This window comes from Plectropomus leopardus, chromosome 6 (genome assembly GCF_008729295.1).
Source record: "Plectropomus leopardus isolate mb chromosome 6, YSFRI_Pleo_2.0, whole genome shotgun sequence".
Classification (NCBI taxonomy): Eukaryota; Metazoa; Chordata; class Actinopteri; order Perciformes; family Serranidae; genus Plectropomus; species Plectropomus leopardus.
Window position 1 is genome coordinate 18,674,271 of NC_056468.1, and position 26,225 is coordinate 18,700,495.

The 26,225-nt window shown below is 38.0% G+C and overlaps 2 protein-coding genes across 2 annotated transcripts in view; both read left to right on the forward strand.

The window, feature by feature from the left end:
* The first annotated feature begins 573 nt into the window (after positions 1-573).
* Positions 574-14,223, forward strand: atp6v0a2b (ATPase H+ transporting V0 subunit a2b). Its single transcript, XM_042488006.1, has 20 exons — positions 574-1,109; positions 2,328-2,406; positions 2,776-2,873; positions 3,144-3,281; positions 3,449-3,546; positions 4,527-4,653; positions 5,891-5,973; positions 6,069-6,162; positions 7,486-7,698; positions 8,156-8,306; positions 8,752-8,891; positions 8,980-9,137; positions 9,323-9,413; positions 10,208-10,326; positions 10,966-11,176; positions 11,315-11,434; positions 11,552-11,671; positions 11,791-11,908; positions 13,412-13,583; positions 13,676-14,223. Exons 1-20 carry the CDS (start codon positions 996-998, stop codon positions 13,776-13,778), a joined length of 2,547 nt encoding a protein of 848 aa, XP_042343940.1. The 5' UTR covers positions 574-995; the 3' UTR covers positions 13,779-14,223.
* Positions 14,224-16,548: 2,325 nt separating this feature from the next.
* Positions 16,549-26,225, forward strand: part of dnah10 (dynein axonemal heavy chain 10) — a 28,363-nt gene continuing 18,686 nt past the window's right edge. The window contains exons 1-26 of the mRNA XM_042487993.1: positions 16,549-16,777; positions 17,608-17,717; positions 17,823-17,931; positions 18,036-18,151; positions 18,286-18,502; positions 18,888-19,045; positions 19,269-19,499; positions 19,704-19,894; positions 20,050-20,248; positions 20,344-20,538; positions 20,724-20,894; positions 21,298-21,474; positions 22,105-22,263; positions 22,373-22,539; positions 22,628-22,779; positions 22,896-23,060; positions 23,146-23,353; positions 23,483-23,639; positions 23,739-24,218; positions 24,328-24,486; positions 24,576-24,692; positions 24,807-24,909; positions 25,025-25,203; positions 25,297-25,508; positions 25,661-25,817; positions 25,946-26,179. Of these exons, the coding sequence (XP_042343927.1) occupies positions 16,549-16,777; positions 17,608-17,717; positions 17,823-17,931; positions 18,036-18,151; positions 18,286-18,502; positions 18,888-19,045; positions 19,269-19,499; positions 19,704-19,894; positions 20,050-20,248; positions 20,344-20,538; positions 20,724-20,894; positions 21,298-21,474; positions 22,105-22,263; positions 22,373-22,539; positions 22,628-22,779; positions 22,896-23,060; positions 23,146-23,353; positions 23,483-23,639; positions 23,739-24,218; positions 24,328-24,486; positions 24,576-24,692; positions 24,807-24,909; positions 25,025-25,203; positions 25,297-25,508; positions 25,661-25,817; positions 25,946-26,179 (4,752 nt within the window). The remainder of the gene's footprint in view (positions 16,778-17,607; positions 17,718-17,822; positions 17,932-18,035; positions 18,152-18,285; positions 18,503-18,887; positions 19,046-19,268; positions 19,500-19,703; positions 19,895-20,049; positions 20,249-20,343; positions 20,539-20,723; positions 20,895-21,297; positions 21,475-22,104; positions 22,264-22,372; positions 22,540-22,627; positions 22,780-22,895; positions 23,061-23,145; positions 23,354-23,482; positions 23,640-23,738; positions 24,219-24,327; positions 24,487-24,575; positions 24,693-24,806; positions 24,910-25,024; positions 25,204-25,296; positions 25,509-25,660; positions 25,818-25,945; positions 26,180-26,225) is intronic.

The following is a 26,225-nucleotide window of genomic DNA, read 5'->3' on the forward strand; positions in this document are numbered from 1 at the left end:
TAAATTACAGCTACTAAACAATATTAATATTATTGATATAATAGAATATAATTGTACATCTAAATATGTATTACTATTTTCAATAAAAGCCTAATATGTAGAATATAGCTTCTTTTTTTTTTTTTTTTTACCATTTATTATTATGTGTGATGACTAAAAAAAACACACTTAAACTGAATTAGTGACAGCACAAATTCACGGAAATCCAGACTGTTTGAAGATGCAGCCGATTTATTTTTACGCTCACAATATCAATATAGCCCCTGTACCTACTTTATATTTCAAAAGAAGTGGGAATCTTACTTCTTACAATATAGGACCTGTTTAGGTAGGGGAAAACTACCTCTTTGCCATGGAGTGTCTTTTGCAACACAACCTGTACGGAATATTAAACTCTGATTGGTAGTCATATTAAGAAAATCAGGTGTTTACATTTGCCTTCAGACAGTGCCGAGGGCATAAAGGCGCTATATAGTTGAGGTGTAGTGCGCAGACTCCGGGGGGCGGTGGTCATTGGTCAAAAGTACACTCGCTGCTGCTGTTGGAGGTTTATCGTATTCAACAGTGTGAAGTGAAGTGACGTGGAGTACTGTGGACATGGCAAGCGGACGTCTGCTAAAAACTTCCTAAATCACGAGAACATTTGTGACTACATCTTTGGATATGTTACGGTAGCGCTCGTTATACCGGTTGCCTCACAATTTCAGATTCAGCTTTGACGGAACAAATTTTTCATCCAAGAATCAACGGCAGCGATTGCCGGCTAGCCCATTAGCTAACAGGAACAGCCACTGCTGAAGCGATAGCTGTGTAACGTCAGCGTCATGCAAGTCAAATAATGTGTTTTCACTGGAGCCGAAACATGAAAAGCACGAAGAAGGACTCAATTAACCGGCGTTGACGTGCTACAATTAACAAAAACCGCAGTAGTTAGCCGGCTAATTTTAGCCCGTCGGCTTAACGTTAGCAGGTAAATATCCGAGCGAACTGTCAAAATGTCTCTGTTCAGAGGTGAAGAGATGTGTTTGGCCCAACTCTTTCTTCAGTCGGGGTCTGCATACGACTGCATCAGTGAACTTGGAGAACTGGGACTTGTGGAGTTCAGAGACGTAAGTCCCAAGAAATACAGATTTTAATCTCCTGAAGTAAAGTAGTGTCTGATTGTAAAAGTTCGTGCTGAGTCTGCAAACATCGAAACTACTGAACAAAGTGCAAATAACTAACTTTACCTGACTGTTTGTCATTCTCAAGCATTTGTCCCTGAATTATACTTTATGTGAAAGCAAACGTCTCATTTTCTTCTGGTAATTTAAGTAAGGGAGTCATAGAAAAGTACTGCAGTAAAAGGCAGTGGCGTGCCCAAACCTTTTTGACTGGGGTGGCCCGAGTGGGGCACTGACTCGTTCAGGGGTGTTCTGTAGTAGGAGCGCTGCTGTGGGCGCACACGTTGCGGGGGATTGTGGATGGATACAAGCGGGACACGAATCGAGGCCAATTGGTTGCATATAGTTGGCATGCATTGCAAGGGTTGCTCATGCCACCCCAGACCACTCCATAGACACATCCCTGGTAATAATAATAATAATAATAATAATAATAATAAAAATTATTTGTATAGCCCCTTTCATACAAGAAATGCAACCCAGCGTGTTTTACAAGAGAGAAATTATACATGCACTAAGTCCTTCACATCAAAAGACATGGAAGACAAAGACATAATAAAACCTGCATGAAAACATAAAATAAGATCAGAACAGAATACTCAGAATGCATCTTCACATGGATCAAACCCACTTGACAAAACTAGTAAAAGTAAGATAAAATAAGGATAAAAATTGAATGCACATAATGCATAACATAAGATTGAAGATAAAACAAAACCCACTGACATTATTAGTAAAAATAAAAACAGAGTGTATAAAATGCATGAAATGAAGGAAAATACAACATCTGAAAGCTGTGCAGCAGTATGCAAGTGTGAAGCAGAATTCGAAGCAGCTAAGTTAAAGGCTAAGGTGAAGAGATACCTTTTTAGTTTTTTTAAAAAACTTTTTTTTTCTTTTAAAAATATTTAGCGAGCTGGCTTGTCTGACATCTACAGGCAGTGTGTTCCAGAGCTTTGAGATGTAACTGACAAATGCTGTATCTGCAATTTTTCTTTTGGCTGTTTTTTGTAAAATCCCTAAGAGGTACTTACTGTATGATTTATGAATGCTTGTCCCGCAGATGTTTGTATGTTTCGCAGTCACACTGCCTAAATGATGAGTGTTAATGAGTTTTTCAATTGTTCAAATCTTGACTGAATTTGTCTCTTGCACCTGTTTCAGCTCAATCCCAGTGTTAACGTATTCCAGCGGAAACACGTCAATGAGATCAAAAAATGTGAAGAGATGGAGAGGATCCTTGGTAAGGATACAGTTATTTTTAATATACACTATTCTAATAACTCTATCTGTCTATTCATTGACTTTAAACTGAAGTCAAGCTTTGTGCAGGATATCAAATTATTTTGCCACTGACAGGATTAAGACAAAGGTCTGATATGACTGTAGAAGCAGGACTACATGACGTCACAGAAGACCTTAACACTGAATTGAATTGAGAGCCAGTAAACCTACAGTCATGAGAAATGTCAGCTGGTTGTAGCTTTAGTCAAATGAAATGCCATCCTTAACTAATTAAACCCTTTATCAGATTAAGGGAGGAGGGCAACACACTGTCAGACTTTGATTCAAATGCAGTTTTTCTTTAAAGCTTGCTGTTTATTTTTCACAGGATACCTTCTGAGGGAAGTAAAGAAAGCAGACATTTCACTGCCAGAGAGAGACGTGAACCCAGTGGCTCCTTTGCCCAAGCATGTCATGGCTATAATGGTTAGTTATATTCTTATATGTATCATCGTTTATATTTTTTTAAATTTAATATGATGATGGTATTATTTCTGGAGAGCTATTAAATTGGTGTTGAGTTCAAAGTTGCAATGAAATGAATGTAGTGGATTTTATCTGTGTAGAACACTGAATTCTACTTTGTTCTCCTGTAGTCTTTGTAAAACAGATGTTCAAAATGTTTTTTAAAACATTATTATTATTATTATTATGTATGCGCATTTTCACTGGGTATTTCCTTGTGTGTATTCACAGGAGCAGCTGCAGAGGCTAGAAGTGGAGTTAGGTGAAGTCACCAGGAATAAAGAGAAGCTGCAGAGGAATCTGCTGGAGCTGACAGAGTACACACACATGCTGCGCATCACCCGCAGTTTTGTACAAAGAACAGCGGAGGTTAGTGTGTCATCCTGTTGTAATGTTGTAATATAGCTCATTCTTTACTCATGCATTTTTATCTTGATCATGTAGGAGTGTTTTTGTGTTATGGTAATTGTAATCTGCTCTTTGGTTTGATTTTGATTTTTGTCTTTACCCAACTTGCATTTCATTTTTACTTTTAGCGAGAGCCACTACAAGTCCAGTATGAGGAGTTTCCCTTCTTAGAAAAAGACACAATGATGGACTACAGCAGCATGCAGAGGCTAGGAGCCAAACTGGGGTGAGGGATAAAATTATGCCAGCCATATCAGCATTATGTCCATGTTTGTGTTTAGACTTATAATTTGATTTATTAATGTAATTTATTTATAATGAATTTAATTTATTTTAGCCACTCAGTCTGTCATGGTTAATGAGTTTTCATGTCTGTCATGGCATTGAAAAACTGAAATTGTAATATTGTGTGATTTTCAAGTCACATTAATGTATTGAAGAATAGTTAAACGGGTTTCACAGCTTCTGCAACACACAAGTTTAAAATGAAGGAAGTTGCACTTTTATTTTCCTCCATAAATAGTTTTCTGTGTGTACTTCTACCATCAGTTTTTTCATGTACAGATGCACTTTGTGCACAGCACACACAAACAGGAAGGAAGTTTACATGTTGCAATGAAATTCAGCTCTGGCTCTTACACATACTGTATATATATTACTCAAGAAAACCATATTCTTGGATTCAAAACTCAAAAAAAGGTTAAAGCTGTGATGCATCTCTGCAGTCACTATGCAACATAAAAAGTCTCACAGCTGCTGCAGGCAGCTTGTATTATGTTCAGTTGAGCACAATGTGACATCAATAATGTAAGATTGTTTAGGTAACAGCAAAGCTGCGGTCACAGTGATCTTAACCAGATTGCACACATGCACGTGTCAGTGAAGATGTTCACACAATGTTTCCCTCATCCCTACGAAGCTACATGCTTTAAAGTTAAAATATCGATGGGAGGATTTTAGTGCTAACAAGAGTTCATAATTAAACAGAGAAAAAGAAAACAATGATTTTCTCACATATGTTTTTTTTTCTTTTAGTTTGTGACACAAAAATAATATCTTTATGAATTCTCTATGGTTTTATTAAAGGCTATTGTTATTTTGACATGATATCATTATTGTGATATTTTTTAAATTCCAAGTTTGTGTGCTCTAGTGAGAGCACACAATGTGAGACTGCTTGTGAATTTTGTCCTCATTTTCTTGCAGTTTTGTTTCTGGGCTTATTAAGAGGACGAAGATCGAAGCCTTTGAGCGGATGCTTTGGAGAGTGTGTAAAGGCTACACCATCCTCAGCTACGCTGAGATTGAGGAGTATTTGGAAGATCCTGACACGGTAGGTTTTTCAATTTAATTTTGTCCATGAGTCGTGCTTAACTTGAATTACTTTTGTTGTATCTTTTTTGCATTACAGTGTGAGATTGAATTATCAACAGAAAACGCAGAAGAAACATTTGCGTGAAGTACCTGTTATGGATCTTACTTCTTAAGTTGTATTTAAGGTATCTAGATTCAAGGTACTAAATGTGGTACATGACTGAATAAACATGATTAATTAACAAAATGTGGGCCTTGTCTAAAAGTCAAATAAAAATTAAATAAATAATATTAAGTACTAGTGAGGACAGATTGAATCCTAACTTCTGTGTCTACACATGATAAGGACTTGTGCGGGACTTCTGTTCTCAATTTCCATAATTTTTGTAGGTAAGGTTGAAATTGATGTGCAGTGGAAACTATTTATAAGCAGATGCATATACATTCTTAGCATGTTTTGTGCCATGACTACTACTGGACTTCTGGAGCAAAACGTGAAATATCCCAACACAGTTTGGATTTTCAACAATTAGATTGTTTTGCAAAAAATGCAGTCTAGTGTGATTGGATTGGATTGCTTGATATTACAAAGTGCATGGTGTTAAATATTACTAAAATGATCAATGTGTCTTCCTTGTTTGTGTAGTGGAGTTAGTAAAAGAAAGAAGTATTGTAGAGATGTGCAAATGACAAAAAGTTGGAACATTTTTTTAAACTACATTTGTTAATAATGGGACACATTTGACGACAAGACACTGGTGAGGCTGTTGTGAAGTCTGTTTTAGTCCGTATTGCAGTTCTCTTAAACAATGAGTGCTGTCATCTTGTCTGACATAGAGGGACAGCACTAATCCACTTACACGTTTCCTCTGCTTGACCAGAAGGCAGACGTGCAGGGCTGCGACCAATCACTTGCTGAAATGTCAGGACAGGCTTTCACTGGTGGAAAATCAGAGAAATTTACAAGCAATGTTAACATGTGCTTCTGAATGGTGAGAAAAGAGAAGGCTTGACATTAAAGGAAAAAGTCAGTCGCGCTTTTTCAAAAGGCGGGTCGAAAAAAGAATAAACTTTCAGTCTCAAGTACTTTTCAGTTTTGTTTGGTAACCAACAAACAAATGCACATTTTCAGTTCATTTTATGAAATAAACTGTTTTTAAACATATAGTGTAACCAGATTTACACTTCCATTTTCATTACCAATGAAGCATGTGGGTCTTATCATTGATACTCTTCCTCTTATTCTCTGTCTGCAGGGTGAGCCGACCAAAAGTGTGGTGTTCCTGATCTCTTACTGGGGAGACCAAATAGGTCAGAAAGTGAAGAAGATCTGTGACTGGTAATTATTTCACAATACTTTATCCAAGGTTGCTCTTTTAAAAAAGTTGTTTTAACATTCGTGATGAGCTGTAAATAACTTTTGTCCCTCCACAGCTACCACTGTCACTTGTACCCCTATCCCAGTAGCAATGAGGAGAGGAATGATGTGGTGGAAGGACTAAGAACTCGCATTCAAGACCTGCACACAGTATGTCTGCTGTCTGTTATCTAATTATGCAGATGTTTAATTAGTAACAGAGAGAGTAGTTCTTCTGTTTGTCATTCACTAAAGGTTTACTTGTGAATGTGTTTGTCATCTCTGTTGAAATATAAATTAGGTTATTTTGTATTGGAGCTGTCCAGCTGAGTTTGTTTTATCCTGGTGGTGGGTTTTAGGATAGAGGAATACAAAATTTAATATTTACATCAGTGTTTTCAGTGAAGTAAAACAGCACATATAGTAAGGATTTCTCTTTTGAGACAGTCTTTTATGGTCAAAGAACTAAAGAAGAAATTTTAATGGCTGATTTATTTTCTAAAAGATTAACCCAATCTTCACTTCTTGCGAGGCATCCATAGGGTCAGTTGAGTGAATCATTTGGTAGCTTGAGCCAACTGTGACTAAAAAAATAGAATTGCTCTCACCCCGTGTAGCACATGATCAACATGGGACCTCAACTGAGAGTTGAACTGGTTTTTTTTTTTCTCTCTCTCTCTCTCTCTCTCTCTTTCATCACCAGTTTTTCACCCCCTTTCATTTCGTAGCTTTATTCCTTGGCTGCTCTTTGTCTCTCTTATTCACACACAGAAACACTCACAAGCTCTTCTTGTTTAAATTGTAGGCTAAATCCTAATTTCTCTCTGTTAATTTTCCATAAAAATTCATAGACATTAAAAAAATGTTAAGGTTTACACACTTTTATTTAAAGTCTTTGTTATCTTTTAAAGGTCCAGTGTGTAAGATTTAGGGGATATATCGGCATAAATGGAATGTAACATAATAAGTATTCTGTTTTCTTAAGTGCATAATTACCAGAAAACAAGAATTGTGTTGTCGTTCCCTTTCAAGAGCCGTTTATATCTACAGAGGGAGCGGGTTCTCATCCACGGAGTCAGGCTTGTTGCTCCACCATGTTTCTATAGTTAACCCAAAATGAACAAACATTGGCTCTAGATAGGGTCTTTCACGTTTTTTCATGGTGGCTGCTGTATTTAGAAGCCCCGCCACGATGAGCTGAACAGCTTTGGAAAAACACTGAAACACGAAACTCCGATATTCATTGTTTTTATCAGTTTTAATCACCAGCTGTGTTTGTTTTTGATAATTAAAGACCTCTGCAGATAATTCGGTTCACGGTACAAACCTCCTAAACAAAGATCACTGAAGGAATTCTGACTGGGAGAAGTTTCAGTGGGTTGCAATCTGCAATCTTCACTGCTAGGTGCCACTAAAACCCTCAAAATGTTACACACTGCCTCTGTAGCACGATCTACCTCAATAACAGTCCTGTTTATCTCTTTCTGTGTACAGGTACTTCATAGAACAGAGGACTACCTGAAACAGGTCTTGATTAAGGCCTCAGAATCCGTCTACACCTGGGTCATCCAGGTCAAAAAGATGAAGGCCATCTATTATATTCTGAACCTGTGTAGTTTTGATGTCACCAACAAGTGTCTGATCGCTGAGGTGTGGTGTCCTGTCAATGACATCCCCACGCTGCGGAGGGCCCTAGAGGAAGGATCGGTGAGGAAACTCTAACAGAGCTGCTCTGGTTTTGACTGGTTTTGCTGCAGGCTTTCGTTTTCTGTTTATTTAACTGGGGCAGTTGCTTCATGAATTTGAGTATTCTTGTCAGAAAAGCAAGTTCTGAATGAGGCATTGCTATTTTTTTTCCTCCTTTAGTTTAAGATAGAGGCATTTTATATGGCTTGGTAGGGGTACTGAAAGGACACTGTTCTTTCAGCTTGCAGAGGACAGAGTGTGTATTTGGGATAAAGTCAAACAAAGACGCACAAATGGGAATTCCTACAAAGGCTTATTTATCGTTGCCACAACTGACTAATTATGACATTATAACAAAACTCTTGAACCACGAAGGGACATTATATCTTTTTTTCTTCTTTTTTTTTGTTTGGGATTTGCATCTGCTGCCTTGTTTATAGCAACATTCTGACGTTTTGATTTACTGTTGGTATTTCAGAGAAAAAGCGGAGCGACAGTCCCCTCCTTTGTTAACCGTATTCCCACCAACGACACTCCCCCCACCCTGATAAGGACCAACAAATTTACCTCTGGTTTCCAAAACATTGTAGATGCCTATGGAGTGGGCAGTTACAGAGAGGTTAATCCTGGTGAGTGGGATCCTTTGTCTTTTTTTTATTGTTTTTTGTTTTTTTCCATGGACACAGTTAAAAAACTAGGCTGCACTGATGCAGTGAAAATCAAATTAAAATATTTCTGTGTCACTTTTGGTTCTTATTTAGAAAAAAACCTTTAAAATATGGGATTAACAATAATATCATAATCAGAATGTAACATGCATGTTAACGGATCAATTTTAAAACCATTTATTCACATAATAAACATCCAGCTGTTTGTACTCAGATGTCAAATATAGTGCGAAAAATATACAAAGACTTCAGGAAATTCGAGTCTGGAAAAGTATATAATATATATAAGTATATAATTTTGTAAATGGACGATGTGTAGGAATGCCAAACTTGTCAGTTAATGTATTATTTATATATATACATTTGACATTAACTCATCCTTTTTTTTTCTCCTTTACATTTTTAGCTCCTTTCACAATCATCACTTTCCCATTTCTGTTTGCTGTAATGTTTGGGGACCTGGGTCATGGAGCTATCATGGCTCTGTTTGCTCTCTGGATGGTGTTGTACGAGAACAACCGCAAACTTAAAAACACCAGGAATGAGGTGAGTGTGTACTGCAAAGCATTTTCTTTACCTTATACTCATACAGCGTGTCTGAAGTATGACTGAGTGATTTGATTTGTGCGTGCAGATCTGGAACACATTCTTTGAGGGGCGTTATATCATCCTGATGATGGGCCTGTTCTCCATCTATACTGGCCTGATATACAATGACTGTTTCTCAAAGTCCCTTAACATCTTTGGTTCTGGCTGGAATGTGAAGGCCATGTTCACGGAGAAGCAGTGGCAGTGAGTATTTCATGAGAAGCGGGACTTTGTAGTAACATTAAAAACAGCTAAGCAGGCCCAGAAGTGCCTAAGTATCTTTTTTTTTTACTCTACTTTTTTTTTTTTAAGATAAGATGATGTTTGTGGATTTGTTTCATAACAAACTACATTTAACACACATGGATGGTTTCATTTGTGCCTAACAGGGAAAATGATTTGCATGGGACTGGTTTTCTCACTCTGGATCCAAATGTCACGGGAGTTTTCAACGGACCGTACCCTCTGGGAATTGACCCGGTGAGTAGAGACTGTTTAGAGACAAGCTGTCGTGAATTCATAGCTATTATTGATTCTCATCATGGTGGTTGTTTAAAAATTCAAGATGTTTATTATTATTCCAGTCAGTACAATCTTGTGAAATATTTTTGCTGAACTTAGTTTCTTTAATTTATTAAAGAAATGGCGTAGAAATCCTATAACAGAGCAAAGTGTTTCCAATTTAGCAAGTATGCAAGAGCATTTTATGTACTACTAGGACTGAAAGTTAAGGGATATAAATTCACCAGTCACAGCATTTCTCTGGAACTGATGAGGATCAATTTCTATGTGCAAGGCAACCAGGGTGTAGGCAAACATGTTTGACTTCAGTGTTGAGGCATTAATACTATAAAGTTATTTATAGGCTCTCAACATTTTAATCTTATTGTTTTAGAACGTATATAATATAAGGTATAAAATTCTACCGGTGTAATATTATTAGTATTGGAACAACAAGGACTATAAAACCACTATTCATGTGGAGCAATCATACCTGTAGCTGCTGTAATAAATGATAATGATAAATGACTCAGGCAGAGATGTTCACTGTGTGTTTAAAACTGAAGGTTGAATTCCAGGAAATCAAGGTATTGACTCACTTGTGTTGAATAATATTATTAAATCCAATCATGTCATCCTTACATAGCCGAAACAGTGAACAAAACACAGCAAGCTTTTATTCATGAGATTTATGTAGTGTTGCTGGATTTAATGTTTACAAATAAAAACCACCCATTGTGTATCAAATTGTATGTCAACTTTTCTTTGCACAGATTTGGAACTTAGCAACCAACCGCCTTACATTTCTGAACTCCTATAAGATGAAGATGTCGGTGATATTGGGCATCATACACATGAGCTTTGGGGTCATCCTTAGCACTTATAATCATTTGTAAGTATTAGTTTGGTAGTTTTTTTTTTTTTTTTTTTTCACTTTGTAAAGCAAACGTCTAGTGTGTATGATTTAGTGGCACCAGCCGTGCGTTAGCGGAACTGAAACTAGGAGAACTACAACTGCCGATGTGAGAAACTAATATAAACATTTTCATGAATATTATCCACCGTTTGTGCGAGTAGACGCCCCTGAATCCTACACACTGGACCATTAAGGGTTTACTATGCTGCGATTGTCAAACTGAGTACAGCATCACCAGTGAAAGTGAGAGCTAACCCCAGCTTTGTCCGCTTGTTGTTTTGCCTTGCTATATATGCATTTTTGTAAAGTCGTATCCATGATTTTCATGGCTCGCTCTTGGATGCGTCGCTTATTGTCTTGCATCTGATCGCTACCATTTTTTTTACATCCCAACCTCACCTGCGGGCTGTGCCTGATCACATACTAAACCTGGCAAAATTACAAGAAAATAAAGGTCTATGCAGATCAATACACCACCACAGACTTCTAATGGGTTGTAAATGATGATTTGTAAGGGTCATTACATTGTTTTTTAGAAAGATCCTGCATGGTAAACCTTTAATGTTAGATGTTAGAGTTTTTAATAACCTGCCTTATTTTTGTCTACCACAACAGGCACTTTAGAAAGAAGTACAACCTGTACTTGGTTTTCCTCCCTGAGCTCCTGTTCCTGCTGTGTCTCTTTGGCTACCTGGTGTTCATGATATTCTACAAGTGGCTGGCCTTCAGTGCGAAGGACTCGAGACACGCTCCGAGCATCCTTATCCACTTCATAAACATGTTCCTTATACAGGGCGACCCAGTGGAGCCCCTTTTCTCAGGACAGGTGAGAAGCTAATGTAAAGCTCCATTTCTGCCACAGTGCTATAGTCCCTGTTGTTGCTGAGCAGATTCAATCAATGTTTCAAACACACTTCAGATGTCTCTGGGACACATCATAACAATGCTGTTTTGTGTCTTCCAGAATGGCCTGCAGGTGTTTCTGGTGGTCATTGCTGTTCTCTCAGTGCCTGTCTTACTCCTGGGGAAACCTCTCTACCTTTATTGGCTTCACAATGGAAGCCACCGCCTAGGAATGTACAGGGTGAGGGCTGAACATGTGTGTCTGTCTGTGAATGTTTGCTTACTGTGTTAAAAACATTTCCAAATATTTGCTCTTTGAATGTATGCTCATCTGGGGAGTTTTTCTGTCTGCTGTCAGGGATACGAGCGTGTGCGGCGCAACAGTGAAGAGGAGCTCTACCTGATGAGGGCTCATGACATGGAGGAGGGCAGCAGTCACAGTGATCTCTCTAGTAGTGGAGAGCACCAGACAGAGGAGGTCAGCACAGTAAAACAACCAAAACTAACCTATGAATCTTAAACTTCCTTATAAGCAACTATTGTCATTGTTTACTGGTTTCCAACAGTGATTCTGAGTTTTGTTTTTTGTTGTGATAGTTTGACTTTGCAGATGAATTATTGCATCAGGCCATCCACACTATAGAGTATTGCCTGGGTTGCATCTCCAACACAGCCTCCTACCTAAGGCTCTGGGCTCTGAGCTTGGCACATGCCCGTGAGTATGATGGTTTGCAGTATAACATACAGGTATAGGGCTTCTCCATTGGTACTGTTGGCAACGCCTAGTCGAACCATGCACAGGTGCACACACCAAGTTGTGTTTTCGCTGTCAGTTTTGACATGCTGCGCCACTCTTGAGATGGACTACCTCCAGAATTGGGCCAAAAGCGTGCCCGACCACCTCCAAGCGGGTTCACAATAAAAGCTTTTATTGTGGAGAATTTATAAGAAATGTGTCAATCATTGAATTAGCAGAACGTTGTTAGTGGTTCTTACACTTTAGCCATAGATCAGCACCAGCGACTCAGACAAGCGTGCTTAGAGAGACACAAATTCCTGCAATGCTGTGCCGACCTGCTGAGTCAAACCAAGTCACCTCGTGTGTACGAAAAAAGGGTTGTAGTTTGTCCCTTCTTCAAACCTGTATAAGCACACAGTGAATGCAAAGTGACTGTACAAAATTATAAACTCAGAGTAGATTAGTAGGACAGACATATTGTTCAAATCAAAGACCACTTCACATTTTATAACATTACATTTTTACATAAGAGATGGCAGCTGCTGTGTGTTTGTTATTTTGTTCACTTGTAAATACACAATATATAACATTTTCTGTAATACACAGTTGCAGGGGGGAATTACAGCATGCACACTTTTGGCGCCCACCTGTGTGGGAGACACTGTGTGAACATATATACAGTTCACACTGCAGCTCATGTTTCATTTGTCTATGATAATCTGTTACTTTATTTTATAAACTCCAGCAACATTCAGGCATAAACAAAAAATATTGTTAGCCTGCGCCCACACTTTACTAAATTCCCATTTGCTCACATGTTTTGAGTATAAAGGAGCAGCTCCTTAAATTTTCCACCTGCTAGACTTGATAATTTAGTTGATGATAAACAACTTCCTTTTTCTTTCTTTCTGTATTTTTATTTATTTTTTCTCATTTTAACTCAGAGTGAGAACATTGTAAAATGCGCGTATACAAAGAATTTTTTGGTTTATTAAACTGATAATTAAATGGAAAATTGATTACAGGGAAGCCTTAAGAAGGCAGAACCGTTTAATATCACAAATATATGGTATGTAGTCGACTTAGTGTGTGTGCTGTAGCTACTCTGTCAATATGACTTTGAATTGAATTTGAATTTTAGAATTGAGCAGTGGTGGAAATGTCGCAGAAATCCTAATAGGTCGTATTTATTCAGATAAACAGTACGACTTGAACATGAAAAAACTACTTTCAAACTGACTCCAACATGTAAAATTGTAGTGCAGCCCTGAACTTGATCCCCTCAAGCAAATTTAACCCAAGTCACGTAATAATGATACCAGACCTTTTGTAACTTTGGTTAATGACATCATAGAAATAAATAGGAGTCTAGACAACAAATGTAGCTAGACGACAGGCCTGAGATCAGCCTGAATATCAATAACTTTTATGTACGCTTTATCTATGTTTGTTGTAATGCTCTTTTCTCGGCTTTCACAGAGCTGTCAGAGGTGCTGTGGACTATGGTGATGCGAGTAGGACTACGCATGGACACCACTCTCGGGGTTTTATTCCTGGTGCCTGTGTTTGGCCTGTTTGCTGTTCTCACTGTGTCCATCCTTCTGATAATGGAGGGTCTGTCTGCATTCCTTCATGCCCTCCGGCTGCACTGGTAAGATGACAGAAACTGCACAAGTACTGGGGCCAAAGTGTTTTGAATTATTGGTGTTTTATATTCATAGCAGCTGTTTGTTTTTTCCTCAGGGTGGAGTTTCAGAATAAATTCTACAGTGGGAGTGGAGTCAAGTTTTGCCCTTTTTCCTTCTCTCTCCTGCCCTCCAGTTTTGAGCATGATGGCTTACTGTGAAGGGATGAGCTGGTAACACTGAGGTGGTAAGCAGAGCCAAAAGAAGCCAGCAGGGTCTGTACTCCAGAGAAAACATGAGGGGATTTAGATTTATTTAGTCATCTTTTTAAAAAATTATGTTAAGAAATTCTTTGTTCAGCATCACAAACTTTAAACTGAAACACACTGCAGAACACGTTTGTTAGGTTGAAGTGTGAGGCTCAAATATAAAATGTTACTCATATACTTAAACCTTTTATTTACTACTGTGGCATTATTGTTGTTGATGTCACATGTATGGAAAACCAAATCCACCAAACTTAAATTAAATAAGTAAAACAATAGTATTATAAGAATAGTATGAGATAACAGTAAAAAAACAAATGAATGGCTCATTGAATAGATTAAAGATAAAAAAATAATAATAATAAAATAACATCCAACTTTTCTTGTAATATCTTCTATTTCCCTCCACTTCTTTTCTTTCTCTTTTAACTTTTGTCATTCTTTTTGGCAAATGTTTGCATACTGATGTTTTTTGAATTACGTTTTCAGGTTTTTTTGTTTGTTTTGCTTTGTTTTCTTTTCTTTCTTTTTGGCAGATCTGGTTTCCATACACTGGGTAGTGAGCCACCTCTCAGTTCGTGCGGCTCTTTTTGTTGCACTGACTTGCCTTACGAAAGTACAACCAAATGACAATATACTGTATCATTCTTCCCCTTGTGTTCTTACTTTGTGGTACCAAAAACTGCAAAGGATCTTTGACGTGTCAGTATTGAAAAGTGCTTGGGCAGGTGTGTGATAAGATGTACATACTTTTACAGAATTATTTTTTAATTTATTATATTTTAAAATGTATCAGAATTAAAGATGAATGTTAATGGGATATGATTTTTACTTTAATGCATTCACAGTGTTGCCTATGCATCTGCCCCTTACTGTACAATTTTACATTCCACGCATTTTTTGACTTAGCACATGCTCTTACTTTGAAAGAATCAAGATACATCACAGTGGCTGGGCTGCATTAAATCTTAATGGGGGAACATTGAATTATGTAGTAACATCAGGAATTAATATTATTTGCTATCTGTATTAAATTTTAAGTATTGTATGAAATTGATTTTGGAATTTGAAAGGGAATGAGACTTTATTGTAGTCATTTTTGCAATATTGAGATTGAGAGTTTTCACTGGCAACAACATTTTCTACTGTAAGATACTGCCACACATGTCGAGAGTCATGACCTTATGTGTGAAGTTTTAACAGTGGAACAATGTGGTGTCAAATCTTGACACAGGTGGTAGTCACTGTTTTATTGGGACAAGTGATGTTTGATAAACAATTATTTGCCCAAACTTCACATTAAATTGTAATATGACTGAATAGGTATTGTAATTTCTTCTAATGCAGCCCCAAGCTTGCCTTTAATTTTAATATTTTATTGACAAGCACTCCCTGTTCTTTTAAGAAAATCATCCTCATGTCAAAAATAAATTGTATTTAAGTTTGGGGTTTTTTCACTCAAAGCCCATAACTTCAGTCTTCATTGTGTTTGGGTTTAAGAAAGTTTAATGTAACAACATCAAGATGTCTGTCTCTCTTCAGCTTGCAGATTTTTGCATTTCATATAAATGTTTTAGGGCTCTCAGCCGAGAATGTGAAGTAACACTTATTTTTAAAGTACAATCTGGATTTTTGGCAAGTTGACCTTTGTGCTTCTTTTTAAACATTAATTTATTTTGATGTGATTTGTATTGAATGCACACATAAACGCACACTCCATATGAATGCCTTGGTGCCATATACTGGAGAGCAGTTGCTAGAAAAGATACATTTTGTACAAATTTTATCAAATCATTTGTCTGAAACAATAACTCATTTATTTGTACATTTCTGATTCATTGATGTCAGTTAAACCAGCTGATCAAGTGATTTGTAGTTTTTAATTAGCTACTGAAATAGCAACTGATTGAAAAAAGAAATGTATTGATCTAACATAATATAAAGCAATTAAAAGAAATACAATACAAAACAAAAAACTGCATAAGCCAAGCTGTTATTATCCCTCTGCGTTGGCGATAGCCATGGCCGGAGGCATGTTTTCGGGTTGTCTGTCTGTCCATCCCATTCTCTTGAAAAATGACATCTCAAAATTGCCTTAAGGGATTTGTTTTTTTCAATGTATGACTTTGTCGCATTTTCGAGAACGCAGCATCTCAAGAGCAGTTGAAGGGAATTTCTTTAAATTTGAATTTCTTTAAATTTTTAAATCTTCTTGGACTTAGCTAATTATAGTTTTGTTTTAGAAGGGTTTGGTGTGAAGATGGCAAAATGTTAGAAAAAAAGTAATAAATAATACTTGATGGAGCAATTAAATCAAAATTATAATTGTCTATAACAAATCAAATAGATGATATTAGAATTATTTAATCATTTTTATGATATTTTTCTGACTGGATGACAATGAAAAACTTGAGTTGTGCTTCAGGAATGTTTGTAAAGTAGAAAGTCACTGTCAAATGACTTTTGGCTATAGTGTGCCTGAGCACGATAGCGCCTTTCAGTCAGCACTGTGGGAACAAATTTCCACCATAGTTGTCTCCCAACAATAGGAGGCGCGAGACGTTTAGTGGTTGCCACGGCAACGTCAAACAGCTAATCTACAGCATAGTATGTTAGTTGTTAATGCTTTGGACAGCTGCAATATTATTGGGAAAAAAACACATAACCAGAAACTAGCTACATTTTTTTTAGTTCTTAGAATGTAAACTAACGTTATTGTGAAAACATGGTCCACGACGATTTGCGAGTGGAGTGGATCCGACAGTGCGTATCTGCCGATTTCAATTTATCAGACCCTCCAAACTGTTTCGACGAACTGCTCAGTCAGGGAGATGGAGAAATAGAGGACAAAATTATCCGTTATTTGAACGTTGTCTCTGACGAAGACTCACCGTCATGTCTTCTGTTTTTCAAAACTGTCAGAGAAGAAGAAATTGAAATTGAAATTCCAGTCGGTAAGTTAGCAAAGTTGCTATTAGCCCCATTATGTGCCTCTCATGTAACCTTAGATATGAATATACATTAGGGTCACAGGAGGACAGGTTGTAGGCCTAGTACTGCATTTTTGATGAGGTGAAGTCAGGTAATTTTGGACACTTTTTTTCTACTTTTGTAATTTGTTATGGTTCTCTGATATTCTCTAGTTTTATGGAGAAAATATGTTAAACCCATCCATCACTTAATTCATTCATTACATCATGAATGCAATCTATTGCTATCAAAATGATGATCCAGCTTTTCTGCTATGCTTACCCCATTCTTCTGTTGCATATTTTTTTAATTAACACAAAATGCTGGTTTTACTTCAGAAAAATGTCCCATTTTAGCTTAATTTTGTCTCTCTCTGTTTAACTGCATGTATTAGTACTCAAACAGATCCCTTCCCCATAAGATGTAAAGTGCACTCTGAAAATATTTTAATTAATTATAAGTCAAATATAAGTCACCCTGTATTCTTTTTTGTTTTTGTTTTACCCATATAATTTTAGCTATTATTGAAATGAGGAAATCAACCTGTCGTAAGGCTTTTTTATGCTCTGCGACCAGTGGATTTTTTACTCTTTGCTCTACCTGTAATAGTTATCTGAGGCCAATAAGAAGTATCGTTTCATGTGAAGCACATTTGTAGCAACAATTAAAAAACATTTTAGTGAGCAGCTGCTAATATTCATAGAGCCCAAGATGTAAAGCTTGTTTGTCCCATTTTATCTGATGTCTAAAAATACCTGACTTCACGCTAGCATGCTGACAATAAGACTGCATCTAACTACTTTTATAACCACAGAAAGGAGGAAAGATAGAGACTCTTCAGATCCTGACAAGAAATCTCGGACTCAAAATGGAGTGGAGATAACCTCAGACTCAGAGGAGACATATGAACAAAGTCCCAGACATGTGAGTTCAACCTTTATTTCCAACCCGCCTGTGTTAATTGTTTTTTAAATTGTGCTGATGAGGAGGAAAATAAATGTTTAACTAATTTCTGATTTTGTGTTTTAGATCATTGAGCTCCAAGTGGTCTACCACATTGAGCTTCATGTGGCAGTTAACGAATACCCAGAGAGATTTTTGAAATCTCCTGTCTATTACTTTATCAGGAACACAAAGGGTGAGGTGACAAATCAGGGTTTTTTTTTTTAAACAACACATGTTCAAGCTTCTTTTGCACATAAAAAGGATTACTCAAGATATTGCTATTTGTCTTTGCAATAGACACCATTGGTGAGCCGCATGACATGAAGGAGGCCAGTATGCTGATGCCCAGGCTATTTGACATTGGCATGCATAGTGGAGAGCCCCTTTGCGTGTTGCAGAACAAACTCGCTAATGTAAGTATAAAATTAAAAGCAAAAAAACCAACAGCAACCACAAACAGACAGAAAACTGTCAACATCAACCATCTCAAAAACTTCTTTCTGCAGAAAATAATAAAGGATGCTATTTTCACTTTGTCTCTTGTCAGGTGTATATACCCTTGATTACAGCCCACCAGATGAGGATATCTGGTGTAGGTTATGAAAGCAGGGCAGCGTCTCCTCAGGAGGAGACCAGTGGAGAGGGTAAAATGGAGAGTCCAGTGAAGTCAAGTGGGCAATTCACGATTCGTGATGAATTTCTCCACAGGACATACAAGTTTTTGGGAATGGTCAACACAGCTCTCCAACACCTTCAGATTCAAGGTTTGTTTTATTAGATATACTAAAGGCTTATATTTTTATTTCAGGATTGATCAATATTTGACTATTAAAAAACAAGTACATTTTTTATTGTACTTTGTGGAATAATCAACAATCCCTTGGAATTCCCTATTTCTCCCCTCACTTTTTAAGCATATTTTGAGATGCCATGAAATGACTTTGTTGAAAAAGTCAATAATGTTGTTTTTTTTTGCAGTTGTAAATAGCACTGCTATTTATGTAAGAGGAAAAAATATATATACATGAACATACTTTGAGGGTTTCTTTTGGGGTTGGTAAATAAAAAAAAAGCCTTGAATTTGCTGTTCATGCTTGTTTTTATTTCATAAAAACCAATACACTCTAAAGATCAGTCTCTTTGTGGCAGATGAGATTACCCTTCACATCCCTGAGCTAGACCTGGAGCCGGAGGTGTATGTACTGCTGTCTAATCCCGAGATGGTAGAGAAGTTGGAGCAGTGTGTGATGAACTGGCAGACTCAGATTACCATTGTTATTGAGGAGCAGCAAAACAAAAAGCACCAGGTTTGTGAATCTGCCTGTAGTCAGAGTTTCAACCCAGGCAGCCTTGGTGGTTCAATTGAAGGATTTGGGGTTAATCCATGCCATCACATATATAGTTCTAATATTACCAAAAAACAAAATCCCTGTCATCTTAAACTCAAATTATTTGGTAGAAGAAAACATAAAACACACACAGAGATGTCCATAGACCAATGTAAAACATTAACTTTTCATTGTCCCCCAGGCACCTGGCCCTTTGGCAGAGTTAGCTTTTTGGCAGGAGCGTGCATCTGTTCTGAGTGCTCTGACTGAGCAACTCAAACAGCCTGTAGTAAAGAAGATCTTGGAGGTGATGACCAAAGCAGATGCAGGCATTGTTCAGACTATGGAAGGAACGGTTGCTGAACTTAATAAATACCGCGTGGAGGCAGACGATAATCTACGCTTCCTCAGCACAATGGAAAGACACTTCATGGTGAGTTACACCTTTTGTAAAGGCAGTGCTGCTGGATATTGTTACTCTGATTTACACTTTTCTCTGTTAATAATGAACAGTGTAACTGTCAAGAGCTGATGGCTACAAACACACACCTGCCACAAATACTTTCTAATCAGAAAATGTGACTACAAAATCATTTCTCACCTTCAATTCTTTCAAAGTTACTGTTATCTGTTGTAGAATCTGGCTACTGGAGCAAATTTTGGTGTGATCCTGGAGACCATCCCCCCTCTGATGGACAGCCTGCAAATTGTGTGGATGATCTCTTGTCACTATAACACAAATGAGCGTATGGTCCCTCTAATGGAGCGTATTGCCTGGCAGCTGTGTGAACGTGTAATTCAAGTAATTGACGTCAACACGCTATTCAAGTATGTGTGGATACAATTTAAATTTTGTATATTGGATGTTAAGATCTTAGATAGAGTTTACATTTGTAAGTAGTAGTAGTAGTAGTCTTTTTTTTTTCAAAATAGGTTGTTTTTTGCTTTCAGTATAACTTAACAATATGCTGTGCCTTGAACAGAGATAAGAGGGAAGTGGCCAAATCCAAAGTGCATGATGCTAAGCAGGTCCTGGACCTGTGGAAGTCATCCTATTTTGAAGTGCGTGCTGAAATTGAAGAATCAGGCAGGGATGCACGCTGGGAATTTGACCGTAAGAGACTGTTTGAGAGGACTGATTACATGGCTTCTGTCTGCCAGGACCTGTATAATGTTTTGCAGGTCTGTGTACACGCACTTTATAAATACGGACCTCTCACTCAATAACTGAACATGAAAATGTATAAAAAGAGTTCTTCCTGATTTGTGTTGTGCAGATTTTGGACGAATTCTATAACATCTTTGGTCCAGAGTTAAAGGGTGTGACCGGTGACCCAAAACACATTGACAAAGTGCTGTGCAGAGTGGATAGTCTGGTTTTGCCTTTTGAAGACATCAGCTTTGATCTTTTCAGCATCTGTAAAATAAGCAGCTGGAAAATGATCATGCAGGACTTCAACACTACAGTTCAGGTGCGTTTGGGACATTTGGAAAGCAGAAGTTTTGATGCTTGGCATGAGATCTGGACCAACATAACAATTAAATTATGCAAAAGTGTATCAATGATCCTGTCAATTTGCACCTATACAACTGCCTAATTTTCTATGTGCTGTACTTCAGTTATCAAGCTGATGAGTTCTCATATGTGTCTGCTCAGGCTATCGAGGGAGAGGCAATCAACTTCATTGATCAGTCTTTTAAGACACTTCGCTCGTCAGCTGCTGCCTTTGCCATGCTCCTGAAATTCAAACACATTCGCTCCAGAGAGGCCATCAACAACCATTTGATGAGAAAGTTTAATGACACCTTGGCTCAGTATTGCAAAGAGGTGCTGTACTGTGAAATCAGGAAAACGTCCTGGTTGATATTTGACACTGCAGTTAAATTGAAATTACTATCAAATTATGTGATAAGATCAGAACAATGCAAAGCCTCAGTTGAGGAACAGTGAGTTCATGTTCATGTTTAAGTACAATTATTATTACTTACAGTCAAATGACTTGCATTGTTACACTGATTTCATCATCATCAAGGTTCATCTTTATCATCCAGGTAAATCTGGAAGTTACGCTGCATGCAGCCTAATCATTCAACGCCACTTTAAGAATATATACAGCTAAACAACGTTTCATGTTGTGCTGCTGTACCAGTTTAATAATTAGGATTTTAATCGAATGAGCATGATCTTCTAAATGCAGTTTTTAGTAGAAGTATTTTTGTTTTGTTTCTAGGTGGACAGCATAAATAACATCTTTGAAGCCAATAAGAACAAACCACCGCTGAACAGGAATGAGCCTCCAGTGGCTGGAGCGATCGGATGGGTCAGATCTCTTCTCCACCGCATCAAATGCACTATCCTGTCCTTCCTGGAAATACCGGAGATGCTTGAGAGTGAACAGAGCACTGCGGTGAGTGTCTTTACTGTTGCACAGCTGTATATATATCAGTGTAAATACTAAGCTGTTAAGACCTATATCTGATCTTATCTCTGCTGTAATGCCTGTCTGCCTTTGGGCATTTATCCTTGGACTCCTTCCACATGAATCTGAAATTCAGGTACAAATAAAAAGATAATCACTTTATGCTCGCTTCAGGCTAAATACTGTGTTGCAAGTTTATGGAGAAGCACTGAGGTACCAACAGTTGGAAATTGGTTTTAAAGTCTTTCCGACTGTTTTGCCATGGAAAAACTGATTTATGCCACCAGGGGGGAAGATACAGAGAATATTTAAGATTTGGAGACCGTTTATAAATTGTCTTGGAATTGGATTACCAAGATGTCTGCTGAGTGTTGCTGAGAATGTTGCAATGCATAAAAAAATGTATTATTCAGTATTAAAGGTACATAAAAATTTCAGGTGTTTTTGTTTTGTCTGTTTTTATGTGTGTAGAATTTTATATGTTAATTTGTTTTGTTATTTCTGACAAAACCCAATAAATATCATTTTTATTTAAAAAAAAAAAAAAAAAAAAACAACTATTAGGATGGTCAGATATTGTTGAAAACCTTTGGGTGACTTTTACTGAATGTTGCTCAGGCCAAGGACAAGTACAAAGAAACTGCAGTGAAGATCCGGGACTATGAAGTGAAGAAATATGAGCACTGGCTGGCTGAGACAGAACGCAACTTGCCTTTGCTACTGAAAAAAAAACTGTTGATCATGATTGCAAGTGAAAACCAGATTCAGGCTGAACCGGTATGTATCTCTTGCTATTAACTTGCTTTTAACTGTTGCTCAATATTGTGAAAAATACAGATACATTAACTATCTCTCATTTTCCTGCTTTAATTTTTCTCATTTTAAGGATGTCCCAACAACTGATAGCAGCCAGTACAGGAGTGTGCGATACATTGTGGACTTTGATCCAAAAATCAGGGAAATTATTTCTGAGACAGAAAGCCTTGTGTCACTGGGCTACTCTGTGCCTTATCTACCTCAAACTGTTGCTCTACAGAAGAACAAAATGATCAGGTAATGATAAAGTAACCAAATACCTAAACACACAAAACCACGAATTAATGATAATCTCTGACCTGATCTGTTTCAAACTTGGTTGTAGGCATGTAAATGATCTGAACAACATTGTCAACCGCTTCCACTCTGTAATGGACAGCCTGAGTGAAGAAAAGGTCATTATGCTGGCTCAACAGATCAAAGCTGTCAAAAAAGAGATGCAATTTGGATGTCAAAGACTCAACTGGAATTCTCTGGGTACAGTACATACAGAGGCTGAAATGTCTGTTTCATCTGATTTACTCACACTCGTGCTCTGATGCCATTAGTATTCTCTTTAAAATTGAAATCAGATAATATGGGTTTGGTTTTAGGAATTGCTGACTTCATCAACCGAGGCCTTCAGGCTGTCTCTAAGTTTGAGTTAGTTGTCAGTCAAATTCAGAAGAATGAGAAGGACATTGAGTCCAAGTTGCAATCCATGGTGATGGCCAACTTATTGAAATTTCCAGTCCCAGATAAATCAAATGACCTACCAGGTAGGATATTGGATTATTGGATATAATCATTATATTATAAGAATTCAAACTTATTTTTATTGACTTAATTGCATGTTTTTTCAAGGTGTCAAGGAGTTCTGTGAACGTATTGAGCGAGAGCGGGCCAAGACTGTAAATCTGCTGAGTAGGAAGTATGCAGACATTGGACCCCTCATTATAAAGACAGAACACTTGATCATGGAAACCAGCAGTGGCAAAGCAAAGTGTATGGCAGATTATTATAAGCACTGGGAACACAAGGTGCTAGACTCCCTCATAAAGATGGTACTGAGGTAATAACACAATCTCAACGTTTTTAAGTTATCTACTTTGTGAGCAGTAATAATCACTTCTCATTTGAAATACAGTAGAATATTTGTCTCAGCCACTGTACCATCCCTCTTGTTGTTTTTTACATTTAGGAACATCCAGGCCTTCAACGTAGCGCTGAGAGGAAGTACTGCTCTTTTCCAAATTGATGCCATCCTGTCTGCCCCAAAGATTGTGTTGCAGCCCCAAAGCAATGAGATCTACTGGCTGATCATGCAGTGTATCAAAGACTGTGTAGAAAGTTCCAAGGTAGGATCATCATCATTGCTGCATTTAAAAAAAACCAAAACTGTTTGTAATCTAGCACTGACAATGTGACATGGTTCTGCCCATATTGTTGTGTTTCAGCAATTTGTGCGCTGGATGCATGGGACCTGCATTGAATGCCCTCCACAACATGTGGGTAGTGAAGATGAGGTGGTGACATTTAGCTTCTACAGTGATGTGAGGCAGCATCCTCAGATCAATGAGAGTGCCATGACAGTGTCCCAGAACATCCAGCGGCTGCTTCTTTCTGTGGATCAGTACCTTGTTCACTGGAAACGCTATCGGCCCCTTTGGGAGAAAAACAAAACCATCAACAATGAAAAGTTTGCTGCAAGAAAGCCATCCTGTGTCATGTATGATGATAAGCTGCAGTTCCTTTCTGGTATTAATCAGGAGGTGATGCTGGAGCCTCTTTTTAAGAATGAGCACATCATCCATCTAAACCTGGAGCCTCTGGCTCACACAGTGCGGGAGACTGCCGAGTCCTGGATCAGTTCACTAGGTAGCCTGCTAAACAAGCCTGCCAAAGAGGATCTCTTCAACTTGAGAGATGAACTGATGGTATTGAATCATGCTACACTGTTTGTGCTGCATGTTTTTCTAATAAATATTCTTTGATTTTTTAAGAAAAAAATATGTGATTTATTATTATGGTTATTTTGTACAACAGCGGCTCTCTGAGAAGCTGAAACAGAACCCTGATACATTTGAAGACCTGACCTCTGTCCTTGGCACCATCTCAGACATCAGGGACATGTCTCTAGATGTGGAGATGAGATTTGCTGATATTCAGGAAAGATACAGAACACTGGCCATGTACAAAGTGGAGGTAAAGTGTGTTAAATATTAAACTATTTTCTGTTTAAAGTTTATATTGTTTGCCTTGTTGAACTCTTGCATTCTATTTTGTATTTGTAGGTCGGAGAGGATGAACTGGAGCTGGTGGCCAAAATTGCCCAGATGTGGAGTGACCTGTTTATAGAATCCAGACAAGTGGATCGAAGTTTGACTGATGTTAAGAAATCCTTCACTGAGGTAAGACATCATACACTCACAATCTGTTTAAATGCAAAATGTAGAATGCACTTTTTTGTGTTTAAATTTTACACTTACAGTCCTCTTCCTATTCTCCTTCCATTACATTTAAAGATCACAAAGGACAAGATTGAGGAGTATAAGCAAGAGTTGTGTATCTTTGCTGAAAGCTTCAACATGCATGGTCCTGGAGCTGTGGGAGATGATTTGGAGAAAGGTACTTGTGCACTTGAACCCTGGCTTCAGTTGTTTTATCCAGAGCAATAGTATAGTAAACTAGTAAACTTCAAAATGTATTGGTGGGACCAGTCTCTCTCTTTTATCATTTGCAGGACTGACCATTATGGCAAAATATGAGGCAGAACTTGCCAAAATAGTGGCAGGACGGCAGGAGCTAGCTAATGCTGAGAAACTTTTGGACCTACCGGTCACCATGTATCCAGAGGTTATCAGCATGCAGAAGGAAATGAATGGCTTGAGACAGATATATGGTGTCTATAAAGCTCAGAAGGTCAGATGTAGTTGCATGTTTGGAGATATTACACACAATTTTGGTCAATGTGGTTCATTAAGTATTTTGTGTGTTTGCCCTTACATCTTTCAGGATGCAAAGACGGAGTGGTCTGAGACATTGTGGGTGGATTTAAACATCCAGCTGCTACAAGAGGGTGTTGAGGGTTTCATCAAAAGTTTGAGGCAGCTGCCTAAAGATGTGCGGGCGTTACCTGTGGCCTTTTTCCTAGAAGGACGTATGAAGGAATTCAGAGAGTCTCTGCCTCTTCTGCTGGACCTAAAGAATGAGGCCCTCAGAGACAGGTCAGTCTGCAGAACCTAACTGGAATAAATCTGACACTTAAATCAAAATGAGTGTAGAGTATGAAATATTCAAGATGAATGTTGACCAGGATACAAATATGATCAGTATGAAAACATCAAATGAATAAGTGCTTTTATACTTGGGCCCACAGACACTGGAAGGAACTGATGGAGAGGACCGGCACTAAATTTGAGATGAACACTGACAGCTTCACTCTGGAGAACATGTTTGCTATGGAGTTGCACAAACATGCAGATGTCATAGGTGACATTGTCACCTCTGCGGTAAAAGAGCTCAGTATTGAGAAGGCAAGCTCCCGTCTTTGTGAATTATCTCAACCTGGAGTTAGAAATCAGTTGTAGCAGTTTACCAGTGAAATCACAAATAGTTATAAAACACATTATTCATGTGTTTGTTTTTGTGTGTGCACTTCCAGGGAGTGAAGGAGGTAGTCGAGACCTGGGAAAACATGAAATTCAGTGTACTGCCCTACTTTAAAGGCACCCAGGAACGTGGGTCTATTCTTGGTGCAGTGGACGAGATCCTGCTGAATGTGGACAACGATGCCATGAACTTACAGAGCATGGCGGGCAGTCGTTTTGTTGGACCTTTCCTTGGCACCATACAGCAATGGGAAAAAGACCTGTCTCTCATTAGTGAGACCATAGAGGTCAGTGAGAGTGGCCTAATCTCCCATCACACTTTGTCCAGTCCAT

Excerpts from the sequence above, each read along its gene's own strand:
- atp6v0a2b (XM_042488006.1), top strand. The coding sequence starts at position 996 with ATGTCTCTGTTCAGAGGTGAAGAGATGTGTTTGGCCCAACTCTTTCTT. Across the intron at positions 1,110-2,327 it reads GACTTGTGGAGTTCAGAGAC|CTCAATCCCAGTGTTAACGT; the intron begins GTAAGTCCCAAG and ends CACCTGTTTCAG. Across the intron at positions 5,974-6,068 it reads GTGAAGAAGATCTGTGACTG|CTACCACTGTCACTTGTACC; the intron begins GTAATTATTTCA and ends GTCCCTCCACAG.